This window comes from Aureococcus anophagefferens (assembly GCF_000186865.1).
Source record: "Aureococcus anophagefferens unplaced genomic scaffold AURANscaffold_18, whole genome shotgun sequence".
NCBI lineage: Eukaryota > Pelagophyceae > Pelagomonadales > Pelagomonadaceae > Aureococcus > Aureococcus anophagefferens.
Window position 1 is genome coordinate 544,620 of NW_008705578.1, and position 15,519 is coordinate 560,138.

Below are 15,519 nucleotides of genomic sequence, written 5' to 3' on the forward strand. Positions count from 1 at the left end.
TGGGCAGCAAAAGGGTGCGAAATTCCCAACTTCAAAGTCTCCTCTCTCGGCCGTTTTCCACTCGTTTCGGCTGATTCTTGGACGAGCGATCATCTCTCGGGACGGTCTCGAAGCGCAAACGCTTTTTCCGGAACGCGCGCGCGCGGAACACTCACGTTGAAGCGACGTTGAATCACCCTTTTGCTGCCCTGCGTCGTACGCGGTCGCGTTGCCGACGAAGATCTGCGACGAGGTCGCGAAGGATTTCACCGCGGCGTTGGAGTCGTCCGTCGTGTTCAGCGAGAGGCGGATCGTGCCGCCTAGAACGCCGCCGGGGGCGTTGGACGCGACCTGGAGCCGCTGGATCACGGGGACGAAGTCGTCCCAGGGCTCCTTCGAGTATTCGACCAAGTAGGACGTGATCGTGTCGCCGCCGTTGCCGTAGATGTCGACGCTGTCGTTGACGGGCACGGTCCATTTCACCAGTAATTGGGAGCCGACGTCCTGGACCGTGTACTCGCCCGCGTCCTCGTCGAGCGCCTCGAGCGACGGCGCGTAGGGCGCGTCGCTCGACTTCATCGGCACGGCCTCCATGGTCTCGGAGACGTTGGAGAAGCCGAGGGAGTTGTGCGCCGAGATGCGCACGAACACGATGTCGCCGCGGCAGTCGTCGTCGGCGCAGGTCAGGTTGAGCACCTGCTCGACGTTGGGCTCGGACGTCCGGTTGTTCTGGACGATCTTCGACTGGTAACTGTCGCCCGCGAACTGGTCGTCCATGGACCACTCGACGAGGAACTTGTCGACCTCGTCGCCGCGGTTGCCGCCGTTCTTCCAGGACGTCACGACGGACATGGCCGTGAAGCCGTCGGGCCCCGCGAAGCCCTCGGGCCCGTTCTGCGCGAGGAACGTCAGGGGCACGTCCGGCGTCGCGCGCGCGAGGATGAAGTAGTCCGGCTCCTCGACGCACTCCGTGAGGCCCGTGGGCGGGCACGTCGCGACGGCGCGCTGGCGGCCCTCCTTGACGTCGAACAAGTCCGTCTGCTCGTACCACCAGGGCAGCGACGGGCGGGTGTACTCGTACCACGCGGGCGGCGCGGGCCCGCGTGCGTTGACCGCGCGGACGCCGACGGCGTAGGTCGTGCCCGCCGTGAGATTATCCAACAAAAAGCTGCGCGCGTCGGCGTCGGCCTCCTTGAAGAAGAAGCCCTTGTGCCAGTCGTTGTCGTACGTCTCCGAGTAGGACGCGTTCGCGTACTCGACGCGCCAGCCCGTGATCTCGGCGCCGTGGTCGTCGTCGACGGTCTCCCAGGTGACGAGGAGGCTCGTCGCGCTCTCCTTCTCCGCGAAGACTTTGACGTTCGTCGGCAGGCCCGGCGGCGCGGACGGCGCGATCGCGCCGAGCGTGTCGTGCTTGCCGTCGATGGACGGCGCCGCGTAGGAGCCGACGCCGACGTCGTTGACGGCCGCGAGGCGCAGGTAGTAGGGCGCCCCGGGCGCCAGCGCGTCGGAGTCGATGTCCGTCGTGACGCTGTGGACGACCTGGATGGTGCGCACGGACACGTTCGAGCCGATGGACTGGGCCTTCGTGAAGTTGGCGCAGATGTCGGCGAGGCCGTGCGTCGCCGCCGTGAGGCGCGACACGACCTCGAGCTCCGCGACGGGCTGGGCGCTGAAGGCGCCGCCGGAGAAGGTGACGCGGTAGCGGTAGCCGCTGTCGACGGACGTGTTCGAGTCGCGCGACACGACGAGCGTCTCCTCGAAGGGCAGGTCGTCCATCTGCTCGCGCAGGTGGTCGAGCATCTCCGCGGGCGTGGCGTCGTAGGGGATGCACGTCTCCGGCGGCGTCACGACGAAGGCCTCGATCTCCGCGGCCGCGGTGTGGCTATCGACGTACGAGCCGAGGCCCGTCGAGTAGGGCTCGTGGAGCGTGCAGTTGCCCGACGTCGTCTGGTTCACGTAGTAGAGCTTGCCGTCGACGCCGCCGAGGCGCACGAAGTCGCCCGTGCGGATGACGTCCGCGGCGTTCGCGACCGTCGCCGAGTCGACGTCCTTGGAGACGTTGACGTACTCCGCGCGCGCGGAGCCCGGCGTCACGATGAGGCGCGTCGTCGGCGACGAGGGGCCCGCGTAGATGAGCTTGTAGGAGCCGTTGGTCAGGGGCGAGTCGGAGTCGGAGAAGACGCGGACGGACTGGACCTCCGCGCCGAGGTCGATCGTGCAGTCGCCCTCGCACTCGAGGTCCTGGTCGTCGTCCTCGAGCGCGCGCCAGTCGTAGTAGCTCGTCTCGGCGGCCGGGAAGGACGACGACGCCGACCACTCGATGCGATAGGCCGTGGCCTTGTTCGGCGTGTAGTCCGCGCCCGTCCCGATGTCGAAGCCGTTGCCGTCGAGGACGGGCTGCTGGAAGGTGAGGAGGAGGCGGTCGGGCATCTCCGTGTCGCTCAGGTTCGCGCGGAACTTGGACGGCGCGCCGAGGAGCTGGTCCGCGGGCGCCGCGGACGCGGGCTCGGACGACGCGGCGTCGCCGTAGCCCATGTAGTCGTTGTACGCGGAGACGCGGACCCAGTAGGACCGGCCCATGACGAGGCCCGTGATCTGGTACTGGAACTCGGAGCGGCGCGACTCCGCCTCCGATTTCGTCGCGTTGACGACGACGGCGCCGGCGGTCGCCGCCGCGACGGAACCGAAGGACGAGTCCATGTCGCGGAGCGTCGAGAAGTCGCGGTCGCTGTCCCACTCGACGAGGTATTTGAGGACCTCGGAGCCGCCCGTGAGGTCGGGCGCGGACCAGGACACGCCGAGGTTCGACCGCGACACCGACGAGAGCAGCACGGCCGTCGGCGCGGACGGCTCGCGGTACGCGGGCGCGATGCCGTAGGCGTCGCCCGCGGGCGTGACGAACTGGGTCACGTTGGACGCCTGGACCTCGTCGTCGACGCCCGTGAGCGCCAGCACGGCGTCGCGGTCGTTGCCGAATTCGATCTCGTACGCGTACTTCGTGCCGGACCAGTGCGTGCCCATGCCCGTCGAGTCCGTCCAGGAGCTCATGTCCCAGCGGCGCACGAGGATGGCGCCCGTCGCGACGTCCGGCAGGTCCATGATGGCCTGGGCGACGGCGTCGGCCGTCGAGCCCGCGGCGATCGTCGGCGTCGAGTCGACGCGCTCGCGCGCCTCGACCTTGAGGCGGAAGGCCTGGGTCGTCTCGACGCGGTAGAGCGGCGCGTCGTTGCGCGACGCGGCCATCTCCGGGTCCGAGTAGCCCGCGTGGTTGTAGGACATGACGCGGCAGTAGTACGTCGTGCCCGTCGTGAGGCCGTCGAGCACGTAGGCCCAGCGGCCCGCGTTGTCGTCCCAGGCGAGCTCCGAGAGCGGCACGCGCGACGCGCCCGTCGACTCGTCGAAGGACGTGTCGAGGTCGTACTGGATGAGGTAGTGGGACACGGCCGCGCCGCCGGTCGCCGCCGGCGGCGCCCAGGAGAGCGCGAGCGACTCCGGGCCCGCGACGGAGACCTTGACGTCGACGGGGGGCGACGGCACGGCGTACTCGGGCGCCGCGGTCAAGGTAGCTAACTGCGGCTCGCTCCAGGCCGTCGTCGTCGCCGTGTAGGCCGCGACGCGCGCGTAGTAGGGGCGGCCGGCGACGAGGTCGCCGCCGCCCGCGGCGATCCACTCGGGGAGGCCGCCCTTGACGAGCTCGGACACGTTGCCAAAGGGCGCGGAGCCCTCGAGGTGGCCGTGCGCGCCGATGACCTCCTGGGTGAGGCCCGTGCCCGCGTAGACGAGCAGCGAGGGCACGTCGCCGAGCGCCGCGTCGAAGGTCACGGACCAGACGTAGGACGGGTCCTGGAGGGGCTCCGTCGTCCGGTGCGTCTTCGTGGCGCGCGACACGGTCACGGGGCCCAGCGTCTTCAGCTCGTCGAGCGCCGCGGCCATCTCCGCGGCCGTCGCGTCCGCGGGGATCGCGTCGGAGACCGCGGCGCCGTAACTAAGGTAGAAGTAGCCGTTGACGTCCTCGGCTTTCGCGCCGACCTCGACGACCTGGACCTCGGCGACGGGGACGACGTCGACGGAGCCCAGGGGCAGCGTGTAGATGCCGACCGTGCCCTCGTCGAAGGGCGGGCTGCCGCCCTTGACCTGCTCGTAGACCGCGGACGACGCGGGCCCGCCGTCGCTGCCGCGGAGCGCCGTCGTCGACGCCTCGAGCGCCGGGAGATCCCCGACGTTCGTCCGGAACGCGATCTGGTAGGACGCGCTGTCGTCCGACGACGCGAGGGACACGGAGACCTCGCCGACGGTGGCCAAGGCCTCGAGCGCCGAGCGGACTCGGTCCGCGGACGCGCCCGCGGGCACGGGGCCCGTCGCCACGCCGTTGAAGGTCAGCGTGAAGGAGCCGACGAGGGGGCCGTCGGCGCACTCGAACTCGACGCGCTGGACCTCGTGCGTCGCCGCCGTGGAATCGTACTCGACGCGGTACTTGGTCACGGCCGCGCCGCCGGCGTCGACGGGCGGCGTCCACGACACGTTGAGCGAGCCGTCGGAGAGCGCGACGGCGGACACGGACCGCGGCGGGCCCGGCGGCGCCGCGGGGACGAGCGACGCGGGCGTCGAGTGCGTCGCGAGGCCGTAGGTCGAGCGGACGCCGTTGTAGAGGCTCACGGAGACGGAGTAGGGCTCGCCCGCGACCAGGTCCTCGAGCTCGTAGACGTAGCGCCCGAGCGAGTCCACGTCGAGCGTGTCCAATTCCACCTCGGCCTCGCCGCGGAGGGGCGAGTCCATGGCCGGGAGCCGGCCGGCGACGGTGACGGCGACGGTGATGCCCGTCGTCGCGTACCTGTTCTGGCCGCCGTAGAGGCGCGACGCGTCGAAGGTGAGCGGCGGCACGGGGCCCAGGCGCTCGAGGAAGACGATGGTGTACTCCTTGCCCATGGCCGCCTGCGTGGCGCCGACGAAGAGCTCGCCCGTGCCGATGGCTTCCAGCGCGGCCTTGACCGAGGCCGCGGTCGCGCCGGCCTCGAGGTACTGCGTCGCGACGACGCCGTCCTCGGAGTCGTACTTCAGGGCGAAGGTGCCGAGTAACGTGGCGTTCTGGGCGTAGGTGTAGACGGTCTGGATGCAGAAGCCGTCGTAGCGGTCGACGAGCGTGTCCGCGGCGATGGACGCGTCCGTGCCCGTCATCGTCGTCAGCGTGTCGCCGCCCGTCAGGGACGCCGACACGAGCGATTCGTAGGTCGAGAAGTTGGACGCGAGGTCGTCGTCGACGGCGGAGACGGTGAGTTGCGGTAAATCGCCGAGCCAGTCGTCGTCGCCCGCGGCGGCCTCGAAGGTGACGTACCACGCGAGGCCGTAGCCGACCTCCTCGCGCGTCACCGTGACGTCGCCGACGGGCGCGAGCGCCTCGAGGGCCGCGGCCATGTCGTCGGACGTGCAGTCGTGGTCGAGCTGGCCCGTCGTGTGGCCGCGGAACGCGACGCGGAACGTGCCCTCGAGGTCGCGGTATTTCGACGCGGTCGTGATGCGCTGGACCTCGTTGTGCGAGTAGAGCGAGCTCGACCCGCCGGCAGCCGCGGCCGCGGGGCCGACGCCGTCCCACTCGAGCTTGGCGTGCGTCACGTCCGCGCCGCCCTCGTCGGCCGAGTCGCCGAAGGCCACCTGGAGCGACGTCCGCGACACCGCGAAGAGGCCGAGGGTCTCCGGCGGCGACGGCGGCTTCTTCGGGGCCTCGAAGAGGGGCTCCGGGATGGCGGACGTCGTCGAATACCCATAAGCGTTCGCGGCGAAGACGCGCGCGGTGTAGTTCTTGCCCGTCGAGAGCGAGCCGATGGTGTAGCCGCAGTAGGATAATGTACAATCGTCGTAGGACCCGGACGTGGGGTCGACCAAGACCGTGTTGGAGCCGAGGGGCGAGCCGTCGAAGGAGTCGAACTCGGAGGACGTGTCCCACTCGATGCGGTAGCGCGTCACGGACGACCCGCCGTCGGACGCGGGGTGGTTGAAGAGCACGCGCAGGGACGTGCCGCCGTAGACGAGGAGGTGCGTGTTGATGGGCACGTCCGGCACCTGGCGCGGCGGCGCGAGGCTCCGCGGCTGCGTGTAGCGCGGCTGCGCGGCGCCGAGCGCCGTGATCGACGACACGCGGACGGTGTAGGCCTCGCCGGACACCAGGTCGGGGATCACATAAGAGTAGCGGCCCGAGCTCGACAGGAGCGACGGCGCGACCTCGACGTAGTCGTAGTGCGGCGGCGGCGAGCCGGGCACGGTGACGCCGACTTGGGCCGAGTACGCGCCCGAGGGCCCCGTGGAGAAGACCTCCGTGAGCGTGATCTTGTTCGCCTGGGCGTTGACGGAGGCGACCTGGTAGATGCCGCCGTCGATGTCCATCCAGTCGTAGGCGTGGACGCGGTCCGACTCCTGGGAGCGGGACCCGGAGTTCCACGTGCCGCCCGCGCGGACGACGGCCGAGCCGGAGCGGACGGTCACGTTCGACAGCGTGAAGCGGTGGCCCGGGAGGTCGGGCCGGAGGCCGTAGCCGACGCGCGCGCGCACCGTCGAATTCACGGAATACAGGCCCGCGTCGTCGATGACCAGCCGGCTATCGGTCGCGTCGGGCCACTCCGTCAGGAACGTCACCGTCCACGAGAAGTTCGCGCCGCCGTCGACGGCGCGCTCGACGTGGACGTCGCGGAGCGTGTCGAGGGCTTCCAAAGCGTCCTCCATGTCCGCCGCGGAGACGTCGCAGGGCAGGTGGCCCGTGACGGCGCCCTCGTAGGATAAAGTAAAGGTGCCCGTGACGTTGAGCGCGACGGCGTCGATCTGCACGACCTCGACCTCGTCGACGCCGGAGCCGCGCCACCACTCGACGCCGTAGGCCGTGACGTCGTAGCCGTTGTCCGACGCCGGCGGCGCCCAGGACACGGAGAGGGACGTCGCCGCGTCGGACACGGAGACGCCGCCGTCGTGCGCGAGCGTCGCGAGGCCGACGGCGCCGTCGGTCAATTTATCGGCGATGGCCGCGGCCGTCGTCGCGGCGACGCCGAAGGCGCCGACGCCCGCGTCGTTGACCGCGGCGACGCGGACGTAGTAGTAGGTGCCCGGCTCCAGGTCGTCGAGCGTGTGCTGCATCCAGACGCCGGCCTCGCCGACGGCGCTATCGAAGAGCAGGCGCGGCGACGCGCAGGCGGCCTTGGAAAGCGTGGTAGACACGGATTCGGCAAAGTCCTCCGTCTCGGAGTATTCCACGACAAAGGCCGTCACGAGCGACTGGCGGTCGTAGGGCCAGCGCGGCGTGAGCCACTGGACCTTGAGCTGGGCCTCCTCGTCGGGCACGCGCTCGACCTGGACCTCCTCGGGCGCGTCCGCGGGCGCAAAGGGCTTGAGGTAGAGCGCGTCGGACGGGATGCCGTGGCCCGCGGAGTTGCCCGCGGACACGCGCACGCCGAAGCCGTCGAGCGTGCCCGACTTTTGCCAGAGCGTGTCGATGGTGTACGCGTAGCGCGCGCCGGGCTCGACGTCCAAGGACGCGTCCGTCGACGAGCCGAGGATCGCCGCGGTGCCGTTGGTCACGTTCAAGCAGCCGCGGCCGAGGCGGTACTTGGAGTGGCAGACCTCGGGGACGAAGCCCGCGGCGTCGACGGAGATGGGGCCGAAGTTGCCGACGTTCGTGTCGAAGGAGATCTCGTACTGGACGTAGCCGTCGTCCGTCGCGTAGGGCTGCTTCACGGACACGTCGCCGACGTCGTAGCAGAACTCGAGGGCCTCCTCGAGGTCCTGCGCCGCGACGTCGTAGGGCAGGGCCCAGGGGTAGCGGAAGCCGCCCGGCGAGTAGAGGTAGAACGTGCCGCGGTCGCTGCCCTTGGGCACGCGGAGCGTCTGGACCTCGGGCACGCCGTAGTCGCCGTCGACGGCGCTCCACCACTCGACCTTATAGTCGGCGATGGGCTCGCCGCCGTCGTTCGCCGGCGCGTCCCAGGTGACGACGATCTCGTCCCACTCGTTCCGCGAGAGCTCGACGTCGAGCGGCGTCGACGCCTTGACGGCCTCGGGCGCGTAGACGAAGGGCGACGAGATGACGGCGTCCGACGCGTGGTGGAAGAGGCGGCTCGACGGCACGAGGCCGTAGGGCTGCGAGTCCGAGGACCAGAGGAGCCGCGCGACGGCGTTTCCCGTCGTCTCGCGCCACTCCATGGTCACGTCCACGAGCGCGCCGGCGAGCAGCGGCGCCGACGTCGTGCCGGAGAACTCCGCGTAGCCCGCGGCGTCCTCGACCTCGTTCTCGAAGGCGTCGAAGAGGAGCTCGCCGTCGACGAAGAGCCGCGCGCCGTCGTTGACCTGCGCGTGGAACGTGAAGCGCTCGTCGAAGGACGGCCGCAGGAAGCCCGTCCAGCGCACGGAGACGTGGTCCTTGCCCGTCTCCGTGATGGCGTCCTCCTCGTCGAACTCGAAGTCGATGGAGTGGTCCACGCGCGTGAGCACGCTGTCGCCGTAGAGCCACCGGTTGTTGAAGTAGGTGCCCACGAGGCCGCCGCTCTCCGTCGCGGAGACGTCGACGAGGTAGGAGCCGACGACGGGCGTGCCGTAGGTCGCGTCGTAGAAGCCGTGGCTCCGGTAGGACACGTTCGCGTTCACGGCCTCGGGGCCCGAGAGCCGCGCGACGAACTGCGCGCCGAGGCGGCCCGCCTGCGAGTAGACGCGCGCGCCCGCGGCCGATTCGGAGGCGGCGGGGCACGTGTCGTCGTCGGCGACGACGGCGGCGTCGCCGCCGCTGAGGAGGTAGCCCTCCGCGTAGAGGAGCTCGGGCGCGTCGTCGACGACGGAGTCCAAACGCACGAGCCACTTGTACTCGTTGCGCGCAAAGGGGCCGTGGCGTTCCAAGACGGACGCGGAATACACCCCGGGAAGGTCGTCCTCGAGCGCCGTCTCGAGCGCCGACATGGTGACGTCGTGCGGGAGCTGGCGCGTGGACGCGCCGCGGTACTCGAGCATGAACGTGCCGTTGATCATGTCGCCGGCCGTCGCGTTCGCGTTGTTGTCCGACGTCTTGATGGTCTGGTAGCGGTAGCGCTCGCAGTAGGTGACGGCCGTCGTGAACTTGATGGACGACGGCGTCGCCGCCATGGTGGGCAGGTCGCCGAGCAGCGTGTCGAAGGTGACGACGTAGCGGTAGGCCGCGCGGTGGCCCTTGAGGCCCGCGCCGTGCTCGTAGATCTTGAGCTCGCCGTCGTCGTCGCCGAGCCACTGGGAGCTCAGCGTCAGGGCGTAGGGGGACACGGCCTGCATGTGGACGACCGTGAAGACTTGCGTCGTCGACATGTTGCGGCCGACGCGGATCCAGTCGCCGACCTCGAAGTAGGCGCTCAGGTCGCAGGACGGGTCGATGACGGAGAGGCCGAAGGTCGCGTTGGCGACGCAGCCCGAGATGATGTCGTGGGCCGATGTTGTCGATACAGAAACGGCCCCGACGTCCGGCAGGCCCTCGATGGCGACCTCGACGTCCGCGATGCCCGCGCCGTAGGGGATCGCCACGGTCTCGCCGAGGAAGCTGATGGAGAAGGCCGAGCCCGTGTGGTTCACGGCGTCGGAGGCGTTGCCAAACACGTCGACGATCTGCGTCTCGGCCCGCGGGCCGTAGGGGTTCAGGTTGCCGAACGCGTCGCGCGCCTCGATGACGAAGCCGCTCTCGCGCTCGAAGAAGCCCGTGGTCAGGCCGTCGCGGCCCGCGACGCCCGCGGCGTCGACGGCCGTGCAGTTCGGGGCGCTGACGGCCGCGGGGCGCACGGCGGCCTGGAACGGCGCGACGCCGTCGCGCGACGCCTTGCCGCCCGGCGACGTCGCGCCGGACGCGTAGACCGTGATCTTGCCGCCCGTGAGCGTGGAATTGCGCGCGATGAGCGCCGGCTGGTCGCCGAGGTTCGTCATGTCCGTCTCCGTGCCGCGGCCCTTGCCGAAGGTGACGACCCACTCGTAGCCGAGCGCGCCCGCGCCGAGCTCGCCGAAGCGCGTCACGTCGACCTCGCCGACGGTCTCGAGCACCTCCAAAGCCTGCTTCATCTGGGCCGCGGACGCGTTGACGGGGATCATGCCCGTCTCCGCGTCCTTGAACTCGAGCGTGAAGTTGCCGTCGTACGATCCCGAGCCGACGAGGCGCACGACCTGCTTCTCGCGGACGAGGGCCTCGTTGACCCAGGGCGTCGCCGTGATCTTCGACTCCGACGCCTTGACGACGCCCCAGGAGCCCTTGACGACCTCCGCGACGGACGCGGACGCGTAGTCGATGAAGTTCGCGTCCAGCGGGAAGTGCGCCTCGATGGGCGGCACGTCGCCGACGTAGTCGGAAAAGGTCACGCTGTAGACGTAGTTGACGGAATCGATCTGCAGGCCGCGCAGCGCCGCGGCGTCGTATTTCGATAGGTCGTCGGTGCCGCGCGCGATGCCGCGCGACACCTCGACGGCGCCCCAGCCGAGCGCCGAGAGCGCCGCGGCGACGTCGGACGCCTCGGAGTCCCAGGCGACCTCGTCGGAGGCGCTCCCCGCGATGGAGAAGACGACGCCGCCGCCGTCCTTGACGGCGTCGTCCGGGGCCGTGGCGTTCCAGGAGACGACCTGCTCCTCGACGGCGTCCTGCAGCACGACGGCGACGGTCGTCGGGCCCGAGGCCACGGGCGTGTAGGACACGACGTACTCGCCGTCGCCGACGTAGGCGACGGAGCCGTTGACCGCCGTGGCCGTGGAAGCGACCAGACCGTCCGAGTTCTTGCGGCTCCAGCCGTCCGCGCCCGGCGTCGTCATTTCCACAAAGGCCAACACGGAGAACTTGCTCTCGTCCTGCGCGTCGAAGCGCGTGTTGCCCCACTCGTCCTTGGCGATGATCGTGAAACTGGACGTCTCGCCGGCGACGCCCTGGACGAGGCCGCGGCCGTAGGCCGTGGACCACGCGCTGGACGCGTCGTTGGGCGAGACGACGAGCGGAAACGGCGCGCCCGCGATGGACGCCTCGGGCACGCCCTTGACGACCTCGTAGACGTCGACGGCCGCGCGGTTGCCCGTGAGGTCCGTCGTGTCGGGCACCAAGAGGGGGAAGTCGGCGCCGACGAGCGGGTAGACGCCGCTGAACTCGACGCGGAATTTGGACCCGTTCTTCGGCGCGGAGTTGTAGCCCGAGACGTTGCAGGCCCAGACCTGGGACAGCGTGATGAGGGCGTCCTCGACGTCCTGGGGCGTCGCGTCGTAGGCGATGGGCGGCGTCGTCTCCGTGGCGACGACGCCGAACTTGTCCGGCGCCGTGAGCGACAGCGTGAAGTTGCCCGCGAGCTTCTTCCCCGCGCCTGCGTGGGAATCAAATCTTCAACCCGACTTCAATGTGCGCGTATGCGACCGTTTCGACGCACCCTTTTTGACTGTGCTTCGAGAACTCGACGAGAGCAATCGATTCGTCCAAAAATCAGCCGACTCGACTTCGATTTGATCGAGCTAGAGAATTTCAAAGTTTGGTCGGGACCCCCCAAACCAGCGGTTGATTTCCACACAGCCCCGCGCCCACGGAGACGACGACCTGCTGCACCTCCTCGGTCTTCTTCACGCGCACGTCGAGGTCGTAGGTGCCGCGGACGTAGGGCGTGTAGGATATCGTATGGCGCGCGGTGTCGCCCGCGTACGCGCCCTTGTAGACGCGGACGCGGTGCGCGTCGTTTCCGCGCCAGACGTCCGCGAGGGGCACGGACCGCTCGTCGGCGCCGACGGTGTCGTTGAGGTAGAAGGCGCCGCTGCCGATGGCGATGAACTCGGGCGACGCGTCCTGGAGGTCGCCGTCGCCGATGGACAGCACGTCGCCGCGGAGGAGCGTCTCGAACGCGCCCGAGAGGTTGTAGAGCTTGGACACGTTGTTGTAGACGGAGGCCGTGCCGACGTAGTCCCAGGCGACGTTGACGTCCGTGACCTGGTCGACCTCGATGACGCCGTAGGAGTCGTACTCGTTCGTGCGGCCCTCGCCGGCCCAGTCGCCGACGCCCAGAATCTCGACGACGAGCTCGTCCGCGCCCGTGTTGACGCGGTAGTTGCCGTCGGCGTCCGTCGCCGTGACGACGAAGGAGCACTCCTCGAGGGCCACGCAGGCCAGGGTGCCGTCGCCCTCGGCCGCCGTCGTCGCCGCGGCGATGCGGTCGGGGTAGACGACGACGGTCTCGGGCGACAGCTTCGCGTGGCGCGTGTAGTAGAGCGCCGACGCCGGGACGACGGCCTGCGCGCCACCCACGGTCCACTCGAAGCTGATGGCCGCGCCGTCGATCTCCTCCACGAAGGAGATCTCCAGCGCGTAAAGCTCGTTTTTGGTGGCCGTGAAGTTTGCCGACGCGACGTCGACGAGCGACCCCGACGCGTCCATGGTGTCGATGAGCGTCTCGCCGTCGAGGACCAGGGACACGGCCTCGGTCGTGCGGAGGTGGAGCGTGACGACGCCGTCGACGGGGCCGAGGAGGTGGCCGACCCAGCGCGCGGAGAAGAAGTCCGCGGGGAAGTCGGGCCACTCCGTCTGCGACAGCGGCGCGAGGCCGCCGAAGTCGAGGTCCAGGGGCCCGTCGAGGCGCGTGCTGTCGCAGGGCGTCAACGCCTCCGGCGGGCACCACTTGGGCTCGTGGTAGGGCCACGCGCGCCAGCCGGTGGCGTGGAGCGCCGGGTCGACAAAGTCCATCTGCGCGTAGTAGGTCGCCAGGAGGCCGCCGGGCTGCGTGAGCTCGACCTCGAGGACGTGGGGACCCGCGAGCTCGGGCGTGTAGGACGCCTCGTACAGGCCGTCCGTGTTGGGCACGTACTTGTCGTCGACGGCGCCCGCGACGAGGCTCCGGTCGCCCTCGCGGCCGCCGCCCTCGAAGCCCGTGCCGTTGAGGTCGACGGCGAAGTGGGAGCCCGGGCCCGCGTCGAGGGACCGGCCCAGGCGGTTGCCGAAGCGGTCGCGCGCCTGCACGAGGAACGTGGACTCGACCGCCGTCGTCGCCCTTAGGTCCGCGTAGTGGTGGCTCTGGGGGCCCGACGCCTGCGCCGGCAGGACGATGAGGCCCGCGGAGAGCTCCGTGGACACGTCCGTCGTGGCGTTGGCGCCGCCGAAGAACTGGGGCGAGATCCGGAGCGTGAACGTGTAGTTGCCCGACACCGTCGGCGTCACCGCGAGCCTGTAGAGGCCGTCGCCGGCGTACTCGAGGCTGTCGATGCCCTTGACGATCTCCTCGATCTCGAGGTCGACGCCCTGCTCCTCGCCGAACTCGAGCATGGGCAGCGTGCCAAAGTTGCCGACGAAGGCGACGGAGACCCACGCGCACGTCGACGCGGTCGCGTCCGTGCAGCAGATGTCGCCGTTGGCGTTGCCGCCCGTGACCGTGAGGCCGGGCTTGACGCCCGGGAGGGCGAGGAGCGCGGCCTTGAGGTTCGCGATGTTCGTCAGTCCAGTCACATTCGTCGTCGTCTCCCACAATCCCGTCGCGTTGTTGAGCATGGACAGGGAGAAGTTGCCGCCGGACTGGGTCGCGCAGCGCAGGCGCTGCGTCTCGTACATGTCGATGCCCACGTCCGTGTGCTGCTGGTGCGTCGCGCTGTACTCGATGATCTCGTCGCCGCCCGACGACGTGACGAGGTTGCCCGTCGTGCCCTTGATGGCCTCCGTGACCCGGACCGTCGGCGCCGCCTGGCGCTCGTAGGGGGAGAGATCGTACGCTAAACCCGAGGCGTCGGCCGCGAGCATGGCGACGTCGCCGAGCGTGTCCGGGCAAAAGTCCCAGCCGCTGATCGCGCAGCGGCCGTCGAAGTGGACCTCCCAGACGCTCAGGCGGGACGCGTTCGGGAAGATCTGGCGGTCGAGCTGATCGAGGCACTGGCCGATCGTCGTCTTGTAGACGCTGACGTCGCCGATGGACGGCAGGGCCTCGAGCGAGTCGCGGAGCTCGTCGGCGGACGCGTCCGCGCGGATCGGGTCGGACGTCCAGCCGCCGAACTCGAGCGTGAAGGTGCCCCAGACGGGGTGGACGCCGTCGACCTGGCCGTAGTTGCCGCCGCTGTAGGCGACGATGCTCGACGCCAGGGCCGTCGACGACGCGTTGTACTCGAGGGCCGGCAGGTCGCCCGTGAGCTCGAGGAACTCGACGTAGACCATCTCGGCGACGGTGTTGCCGCTGCCGCAGATCGTCAAAGCGGAGTCGGTCTTGTCGTCGTGGCGCCAGGCGGACACGGCGATGCCGACGGCCGCGAGCTCCGTCGCGAGGTCCGCGACCGTCGCCGTCGAGACGTCGAGCGACGCCGTCGTGTCGTAGTCGCGGAAGTCCACGGCGAGGTTGCCCGACGTGGCGTCGCAGTAGAAGGTCTGGATCTCGCGCACGTAGGGCGCGTCGCCCTTGGTGACCTCGTGGACCTTGGTGGCCGTCGTGGAGAGGAGCGGCACGTCGCCGTAGACGCCCGAGAATTCGACCAGGAACGTGTCCGAGGCGTCGATCGTGCCGTCGGAGGACGTCTCTTCCGTCACCGTCACGCCGCCCGTGATTGTCGGCAGGTCCTCGATGAGGCCCTCGAGCGTGGCTTCGGTGCCGCCGAGCGCGAAGGAGCTCGTGGTGGCTCCGCGGAACGTCAGCGTGAAGGCCGAGCTGCCGACGTGGACGCGCTGCACCTCGGGCACCGTGTCCACGGCTTGAGCAGCCACGGCGACGATCTGCACCTCGTGCTGGCGGTGGTCGCGCGCGTGGACGTCCAGGACGATCGTGTCGCCCGCGACGGCCTCGTTGATGTTGTCGCTCGCGACCGTCGTCGCGCCGGACCTGTGTGGAATTCAAATCTTCAACCCGACTTCAATGTGAGCGTATGCGACAGTTTCGACGCAATGTCTTCTGCCGTACTTCGAGAACTCGACGAGAGCAATCGATTCGTCCAAAAATCAGCCAAATCGACTTCGATTTGACCGAGCTAGAGAATTCTGAAGTTTGGTCAGGACCACCCAAACCAGTGGTTGAATTCGGCACAGCGCCCGACGTCGCGACGCCGTGCTCGCAGTCGACCTCGAAGGGCGAGCCCTCGACGTGGCGGCCGCTGGACGTGACGCTCAGCTCGTACTCGCCGACGTAGCCGAGGATAAAGTCCACGGGGTAGTGGCCGCCCGCCGCGGGCCGCGAGATGTTGACCTCGGCGACCGCGGCGCCGTTGCCGTCCTCGGGCGACAGGACCTTGAGCGAGTCGGAGGCCCAGGCGTCGAGGTCGCTGAGGAACGTGATCGTGTACTCGTGGTCGGCGCCGAAGCCCGCGGCGAAGTCCTGACGGCTCACGGACACGTCGACGGCGTCGTCGTGCGCCTTCTCGAGCGCGCTCTCGAGCGCGGCGGCCGTCGCGTTCAGCGGCAGCTCGAGCGTCTTGCCGCCGGCGAAGGCGAGGCGGTACGTGCCTAATATGAGAGCGGTGTGGGAGGCGTCTCGAGCGGCGCGTTTGGTGTGGGAGTTGTGTCTCTCTCTCTCTCTCTCTGCCGGGACTGACCGTCGGTTCGGGCGGCCCGGCGCCGCGAGCGGGGGCTCGGCGCGGCAT

General features: G+C 69.6%; 1 protein-coding gene across 1 annotated transcript in view; it reads right to left on the reverse strand.

Annotated features, from left to right (window-relative positions):
- The window catches only part of AURANDRAFT_72083 (hypothetical protein), a gene marked incomplete at both ends in the record, with an annotated part of 64,044 nt that overhangs the window by 27,041 nt on the left and 21,484 nt on the right, over positions 1-15,519 (reverse strand). The window contains 3 exons of the mRNA XM_009041048.1: positions 200-11,297; positions 11,497-14,765; positions 14,977-15,455. Of these exons, the coding sequence (XP_009039296.1) occupies positions 200-11,297; positions 11,497-14,765; positions 14,977-15,455 (14,846 nt within the window). The remainder of the gene's footprint in view (positions 1-199; positions 11,298-11,496; positions 14,766-14,976; positions 15,456-15,519) is intronic.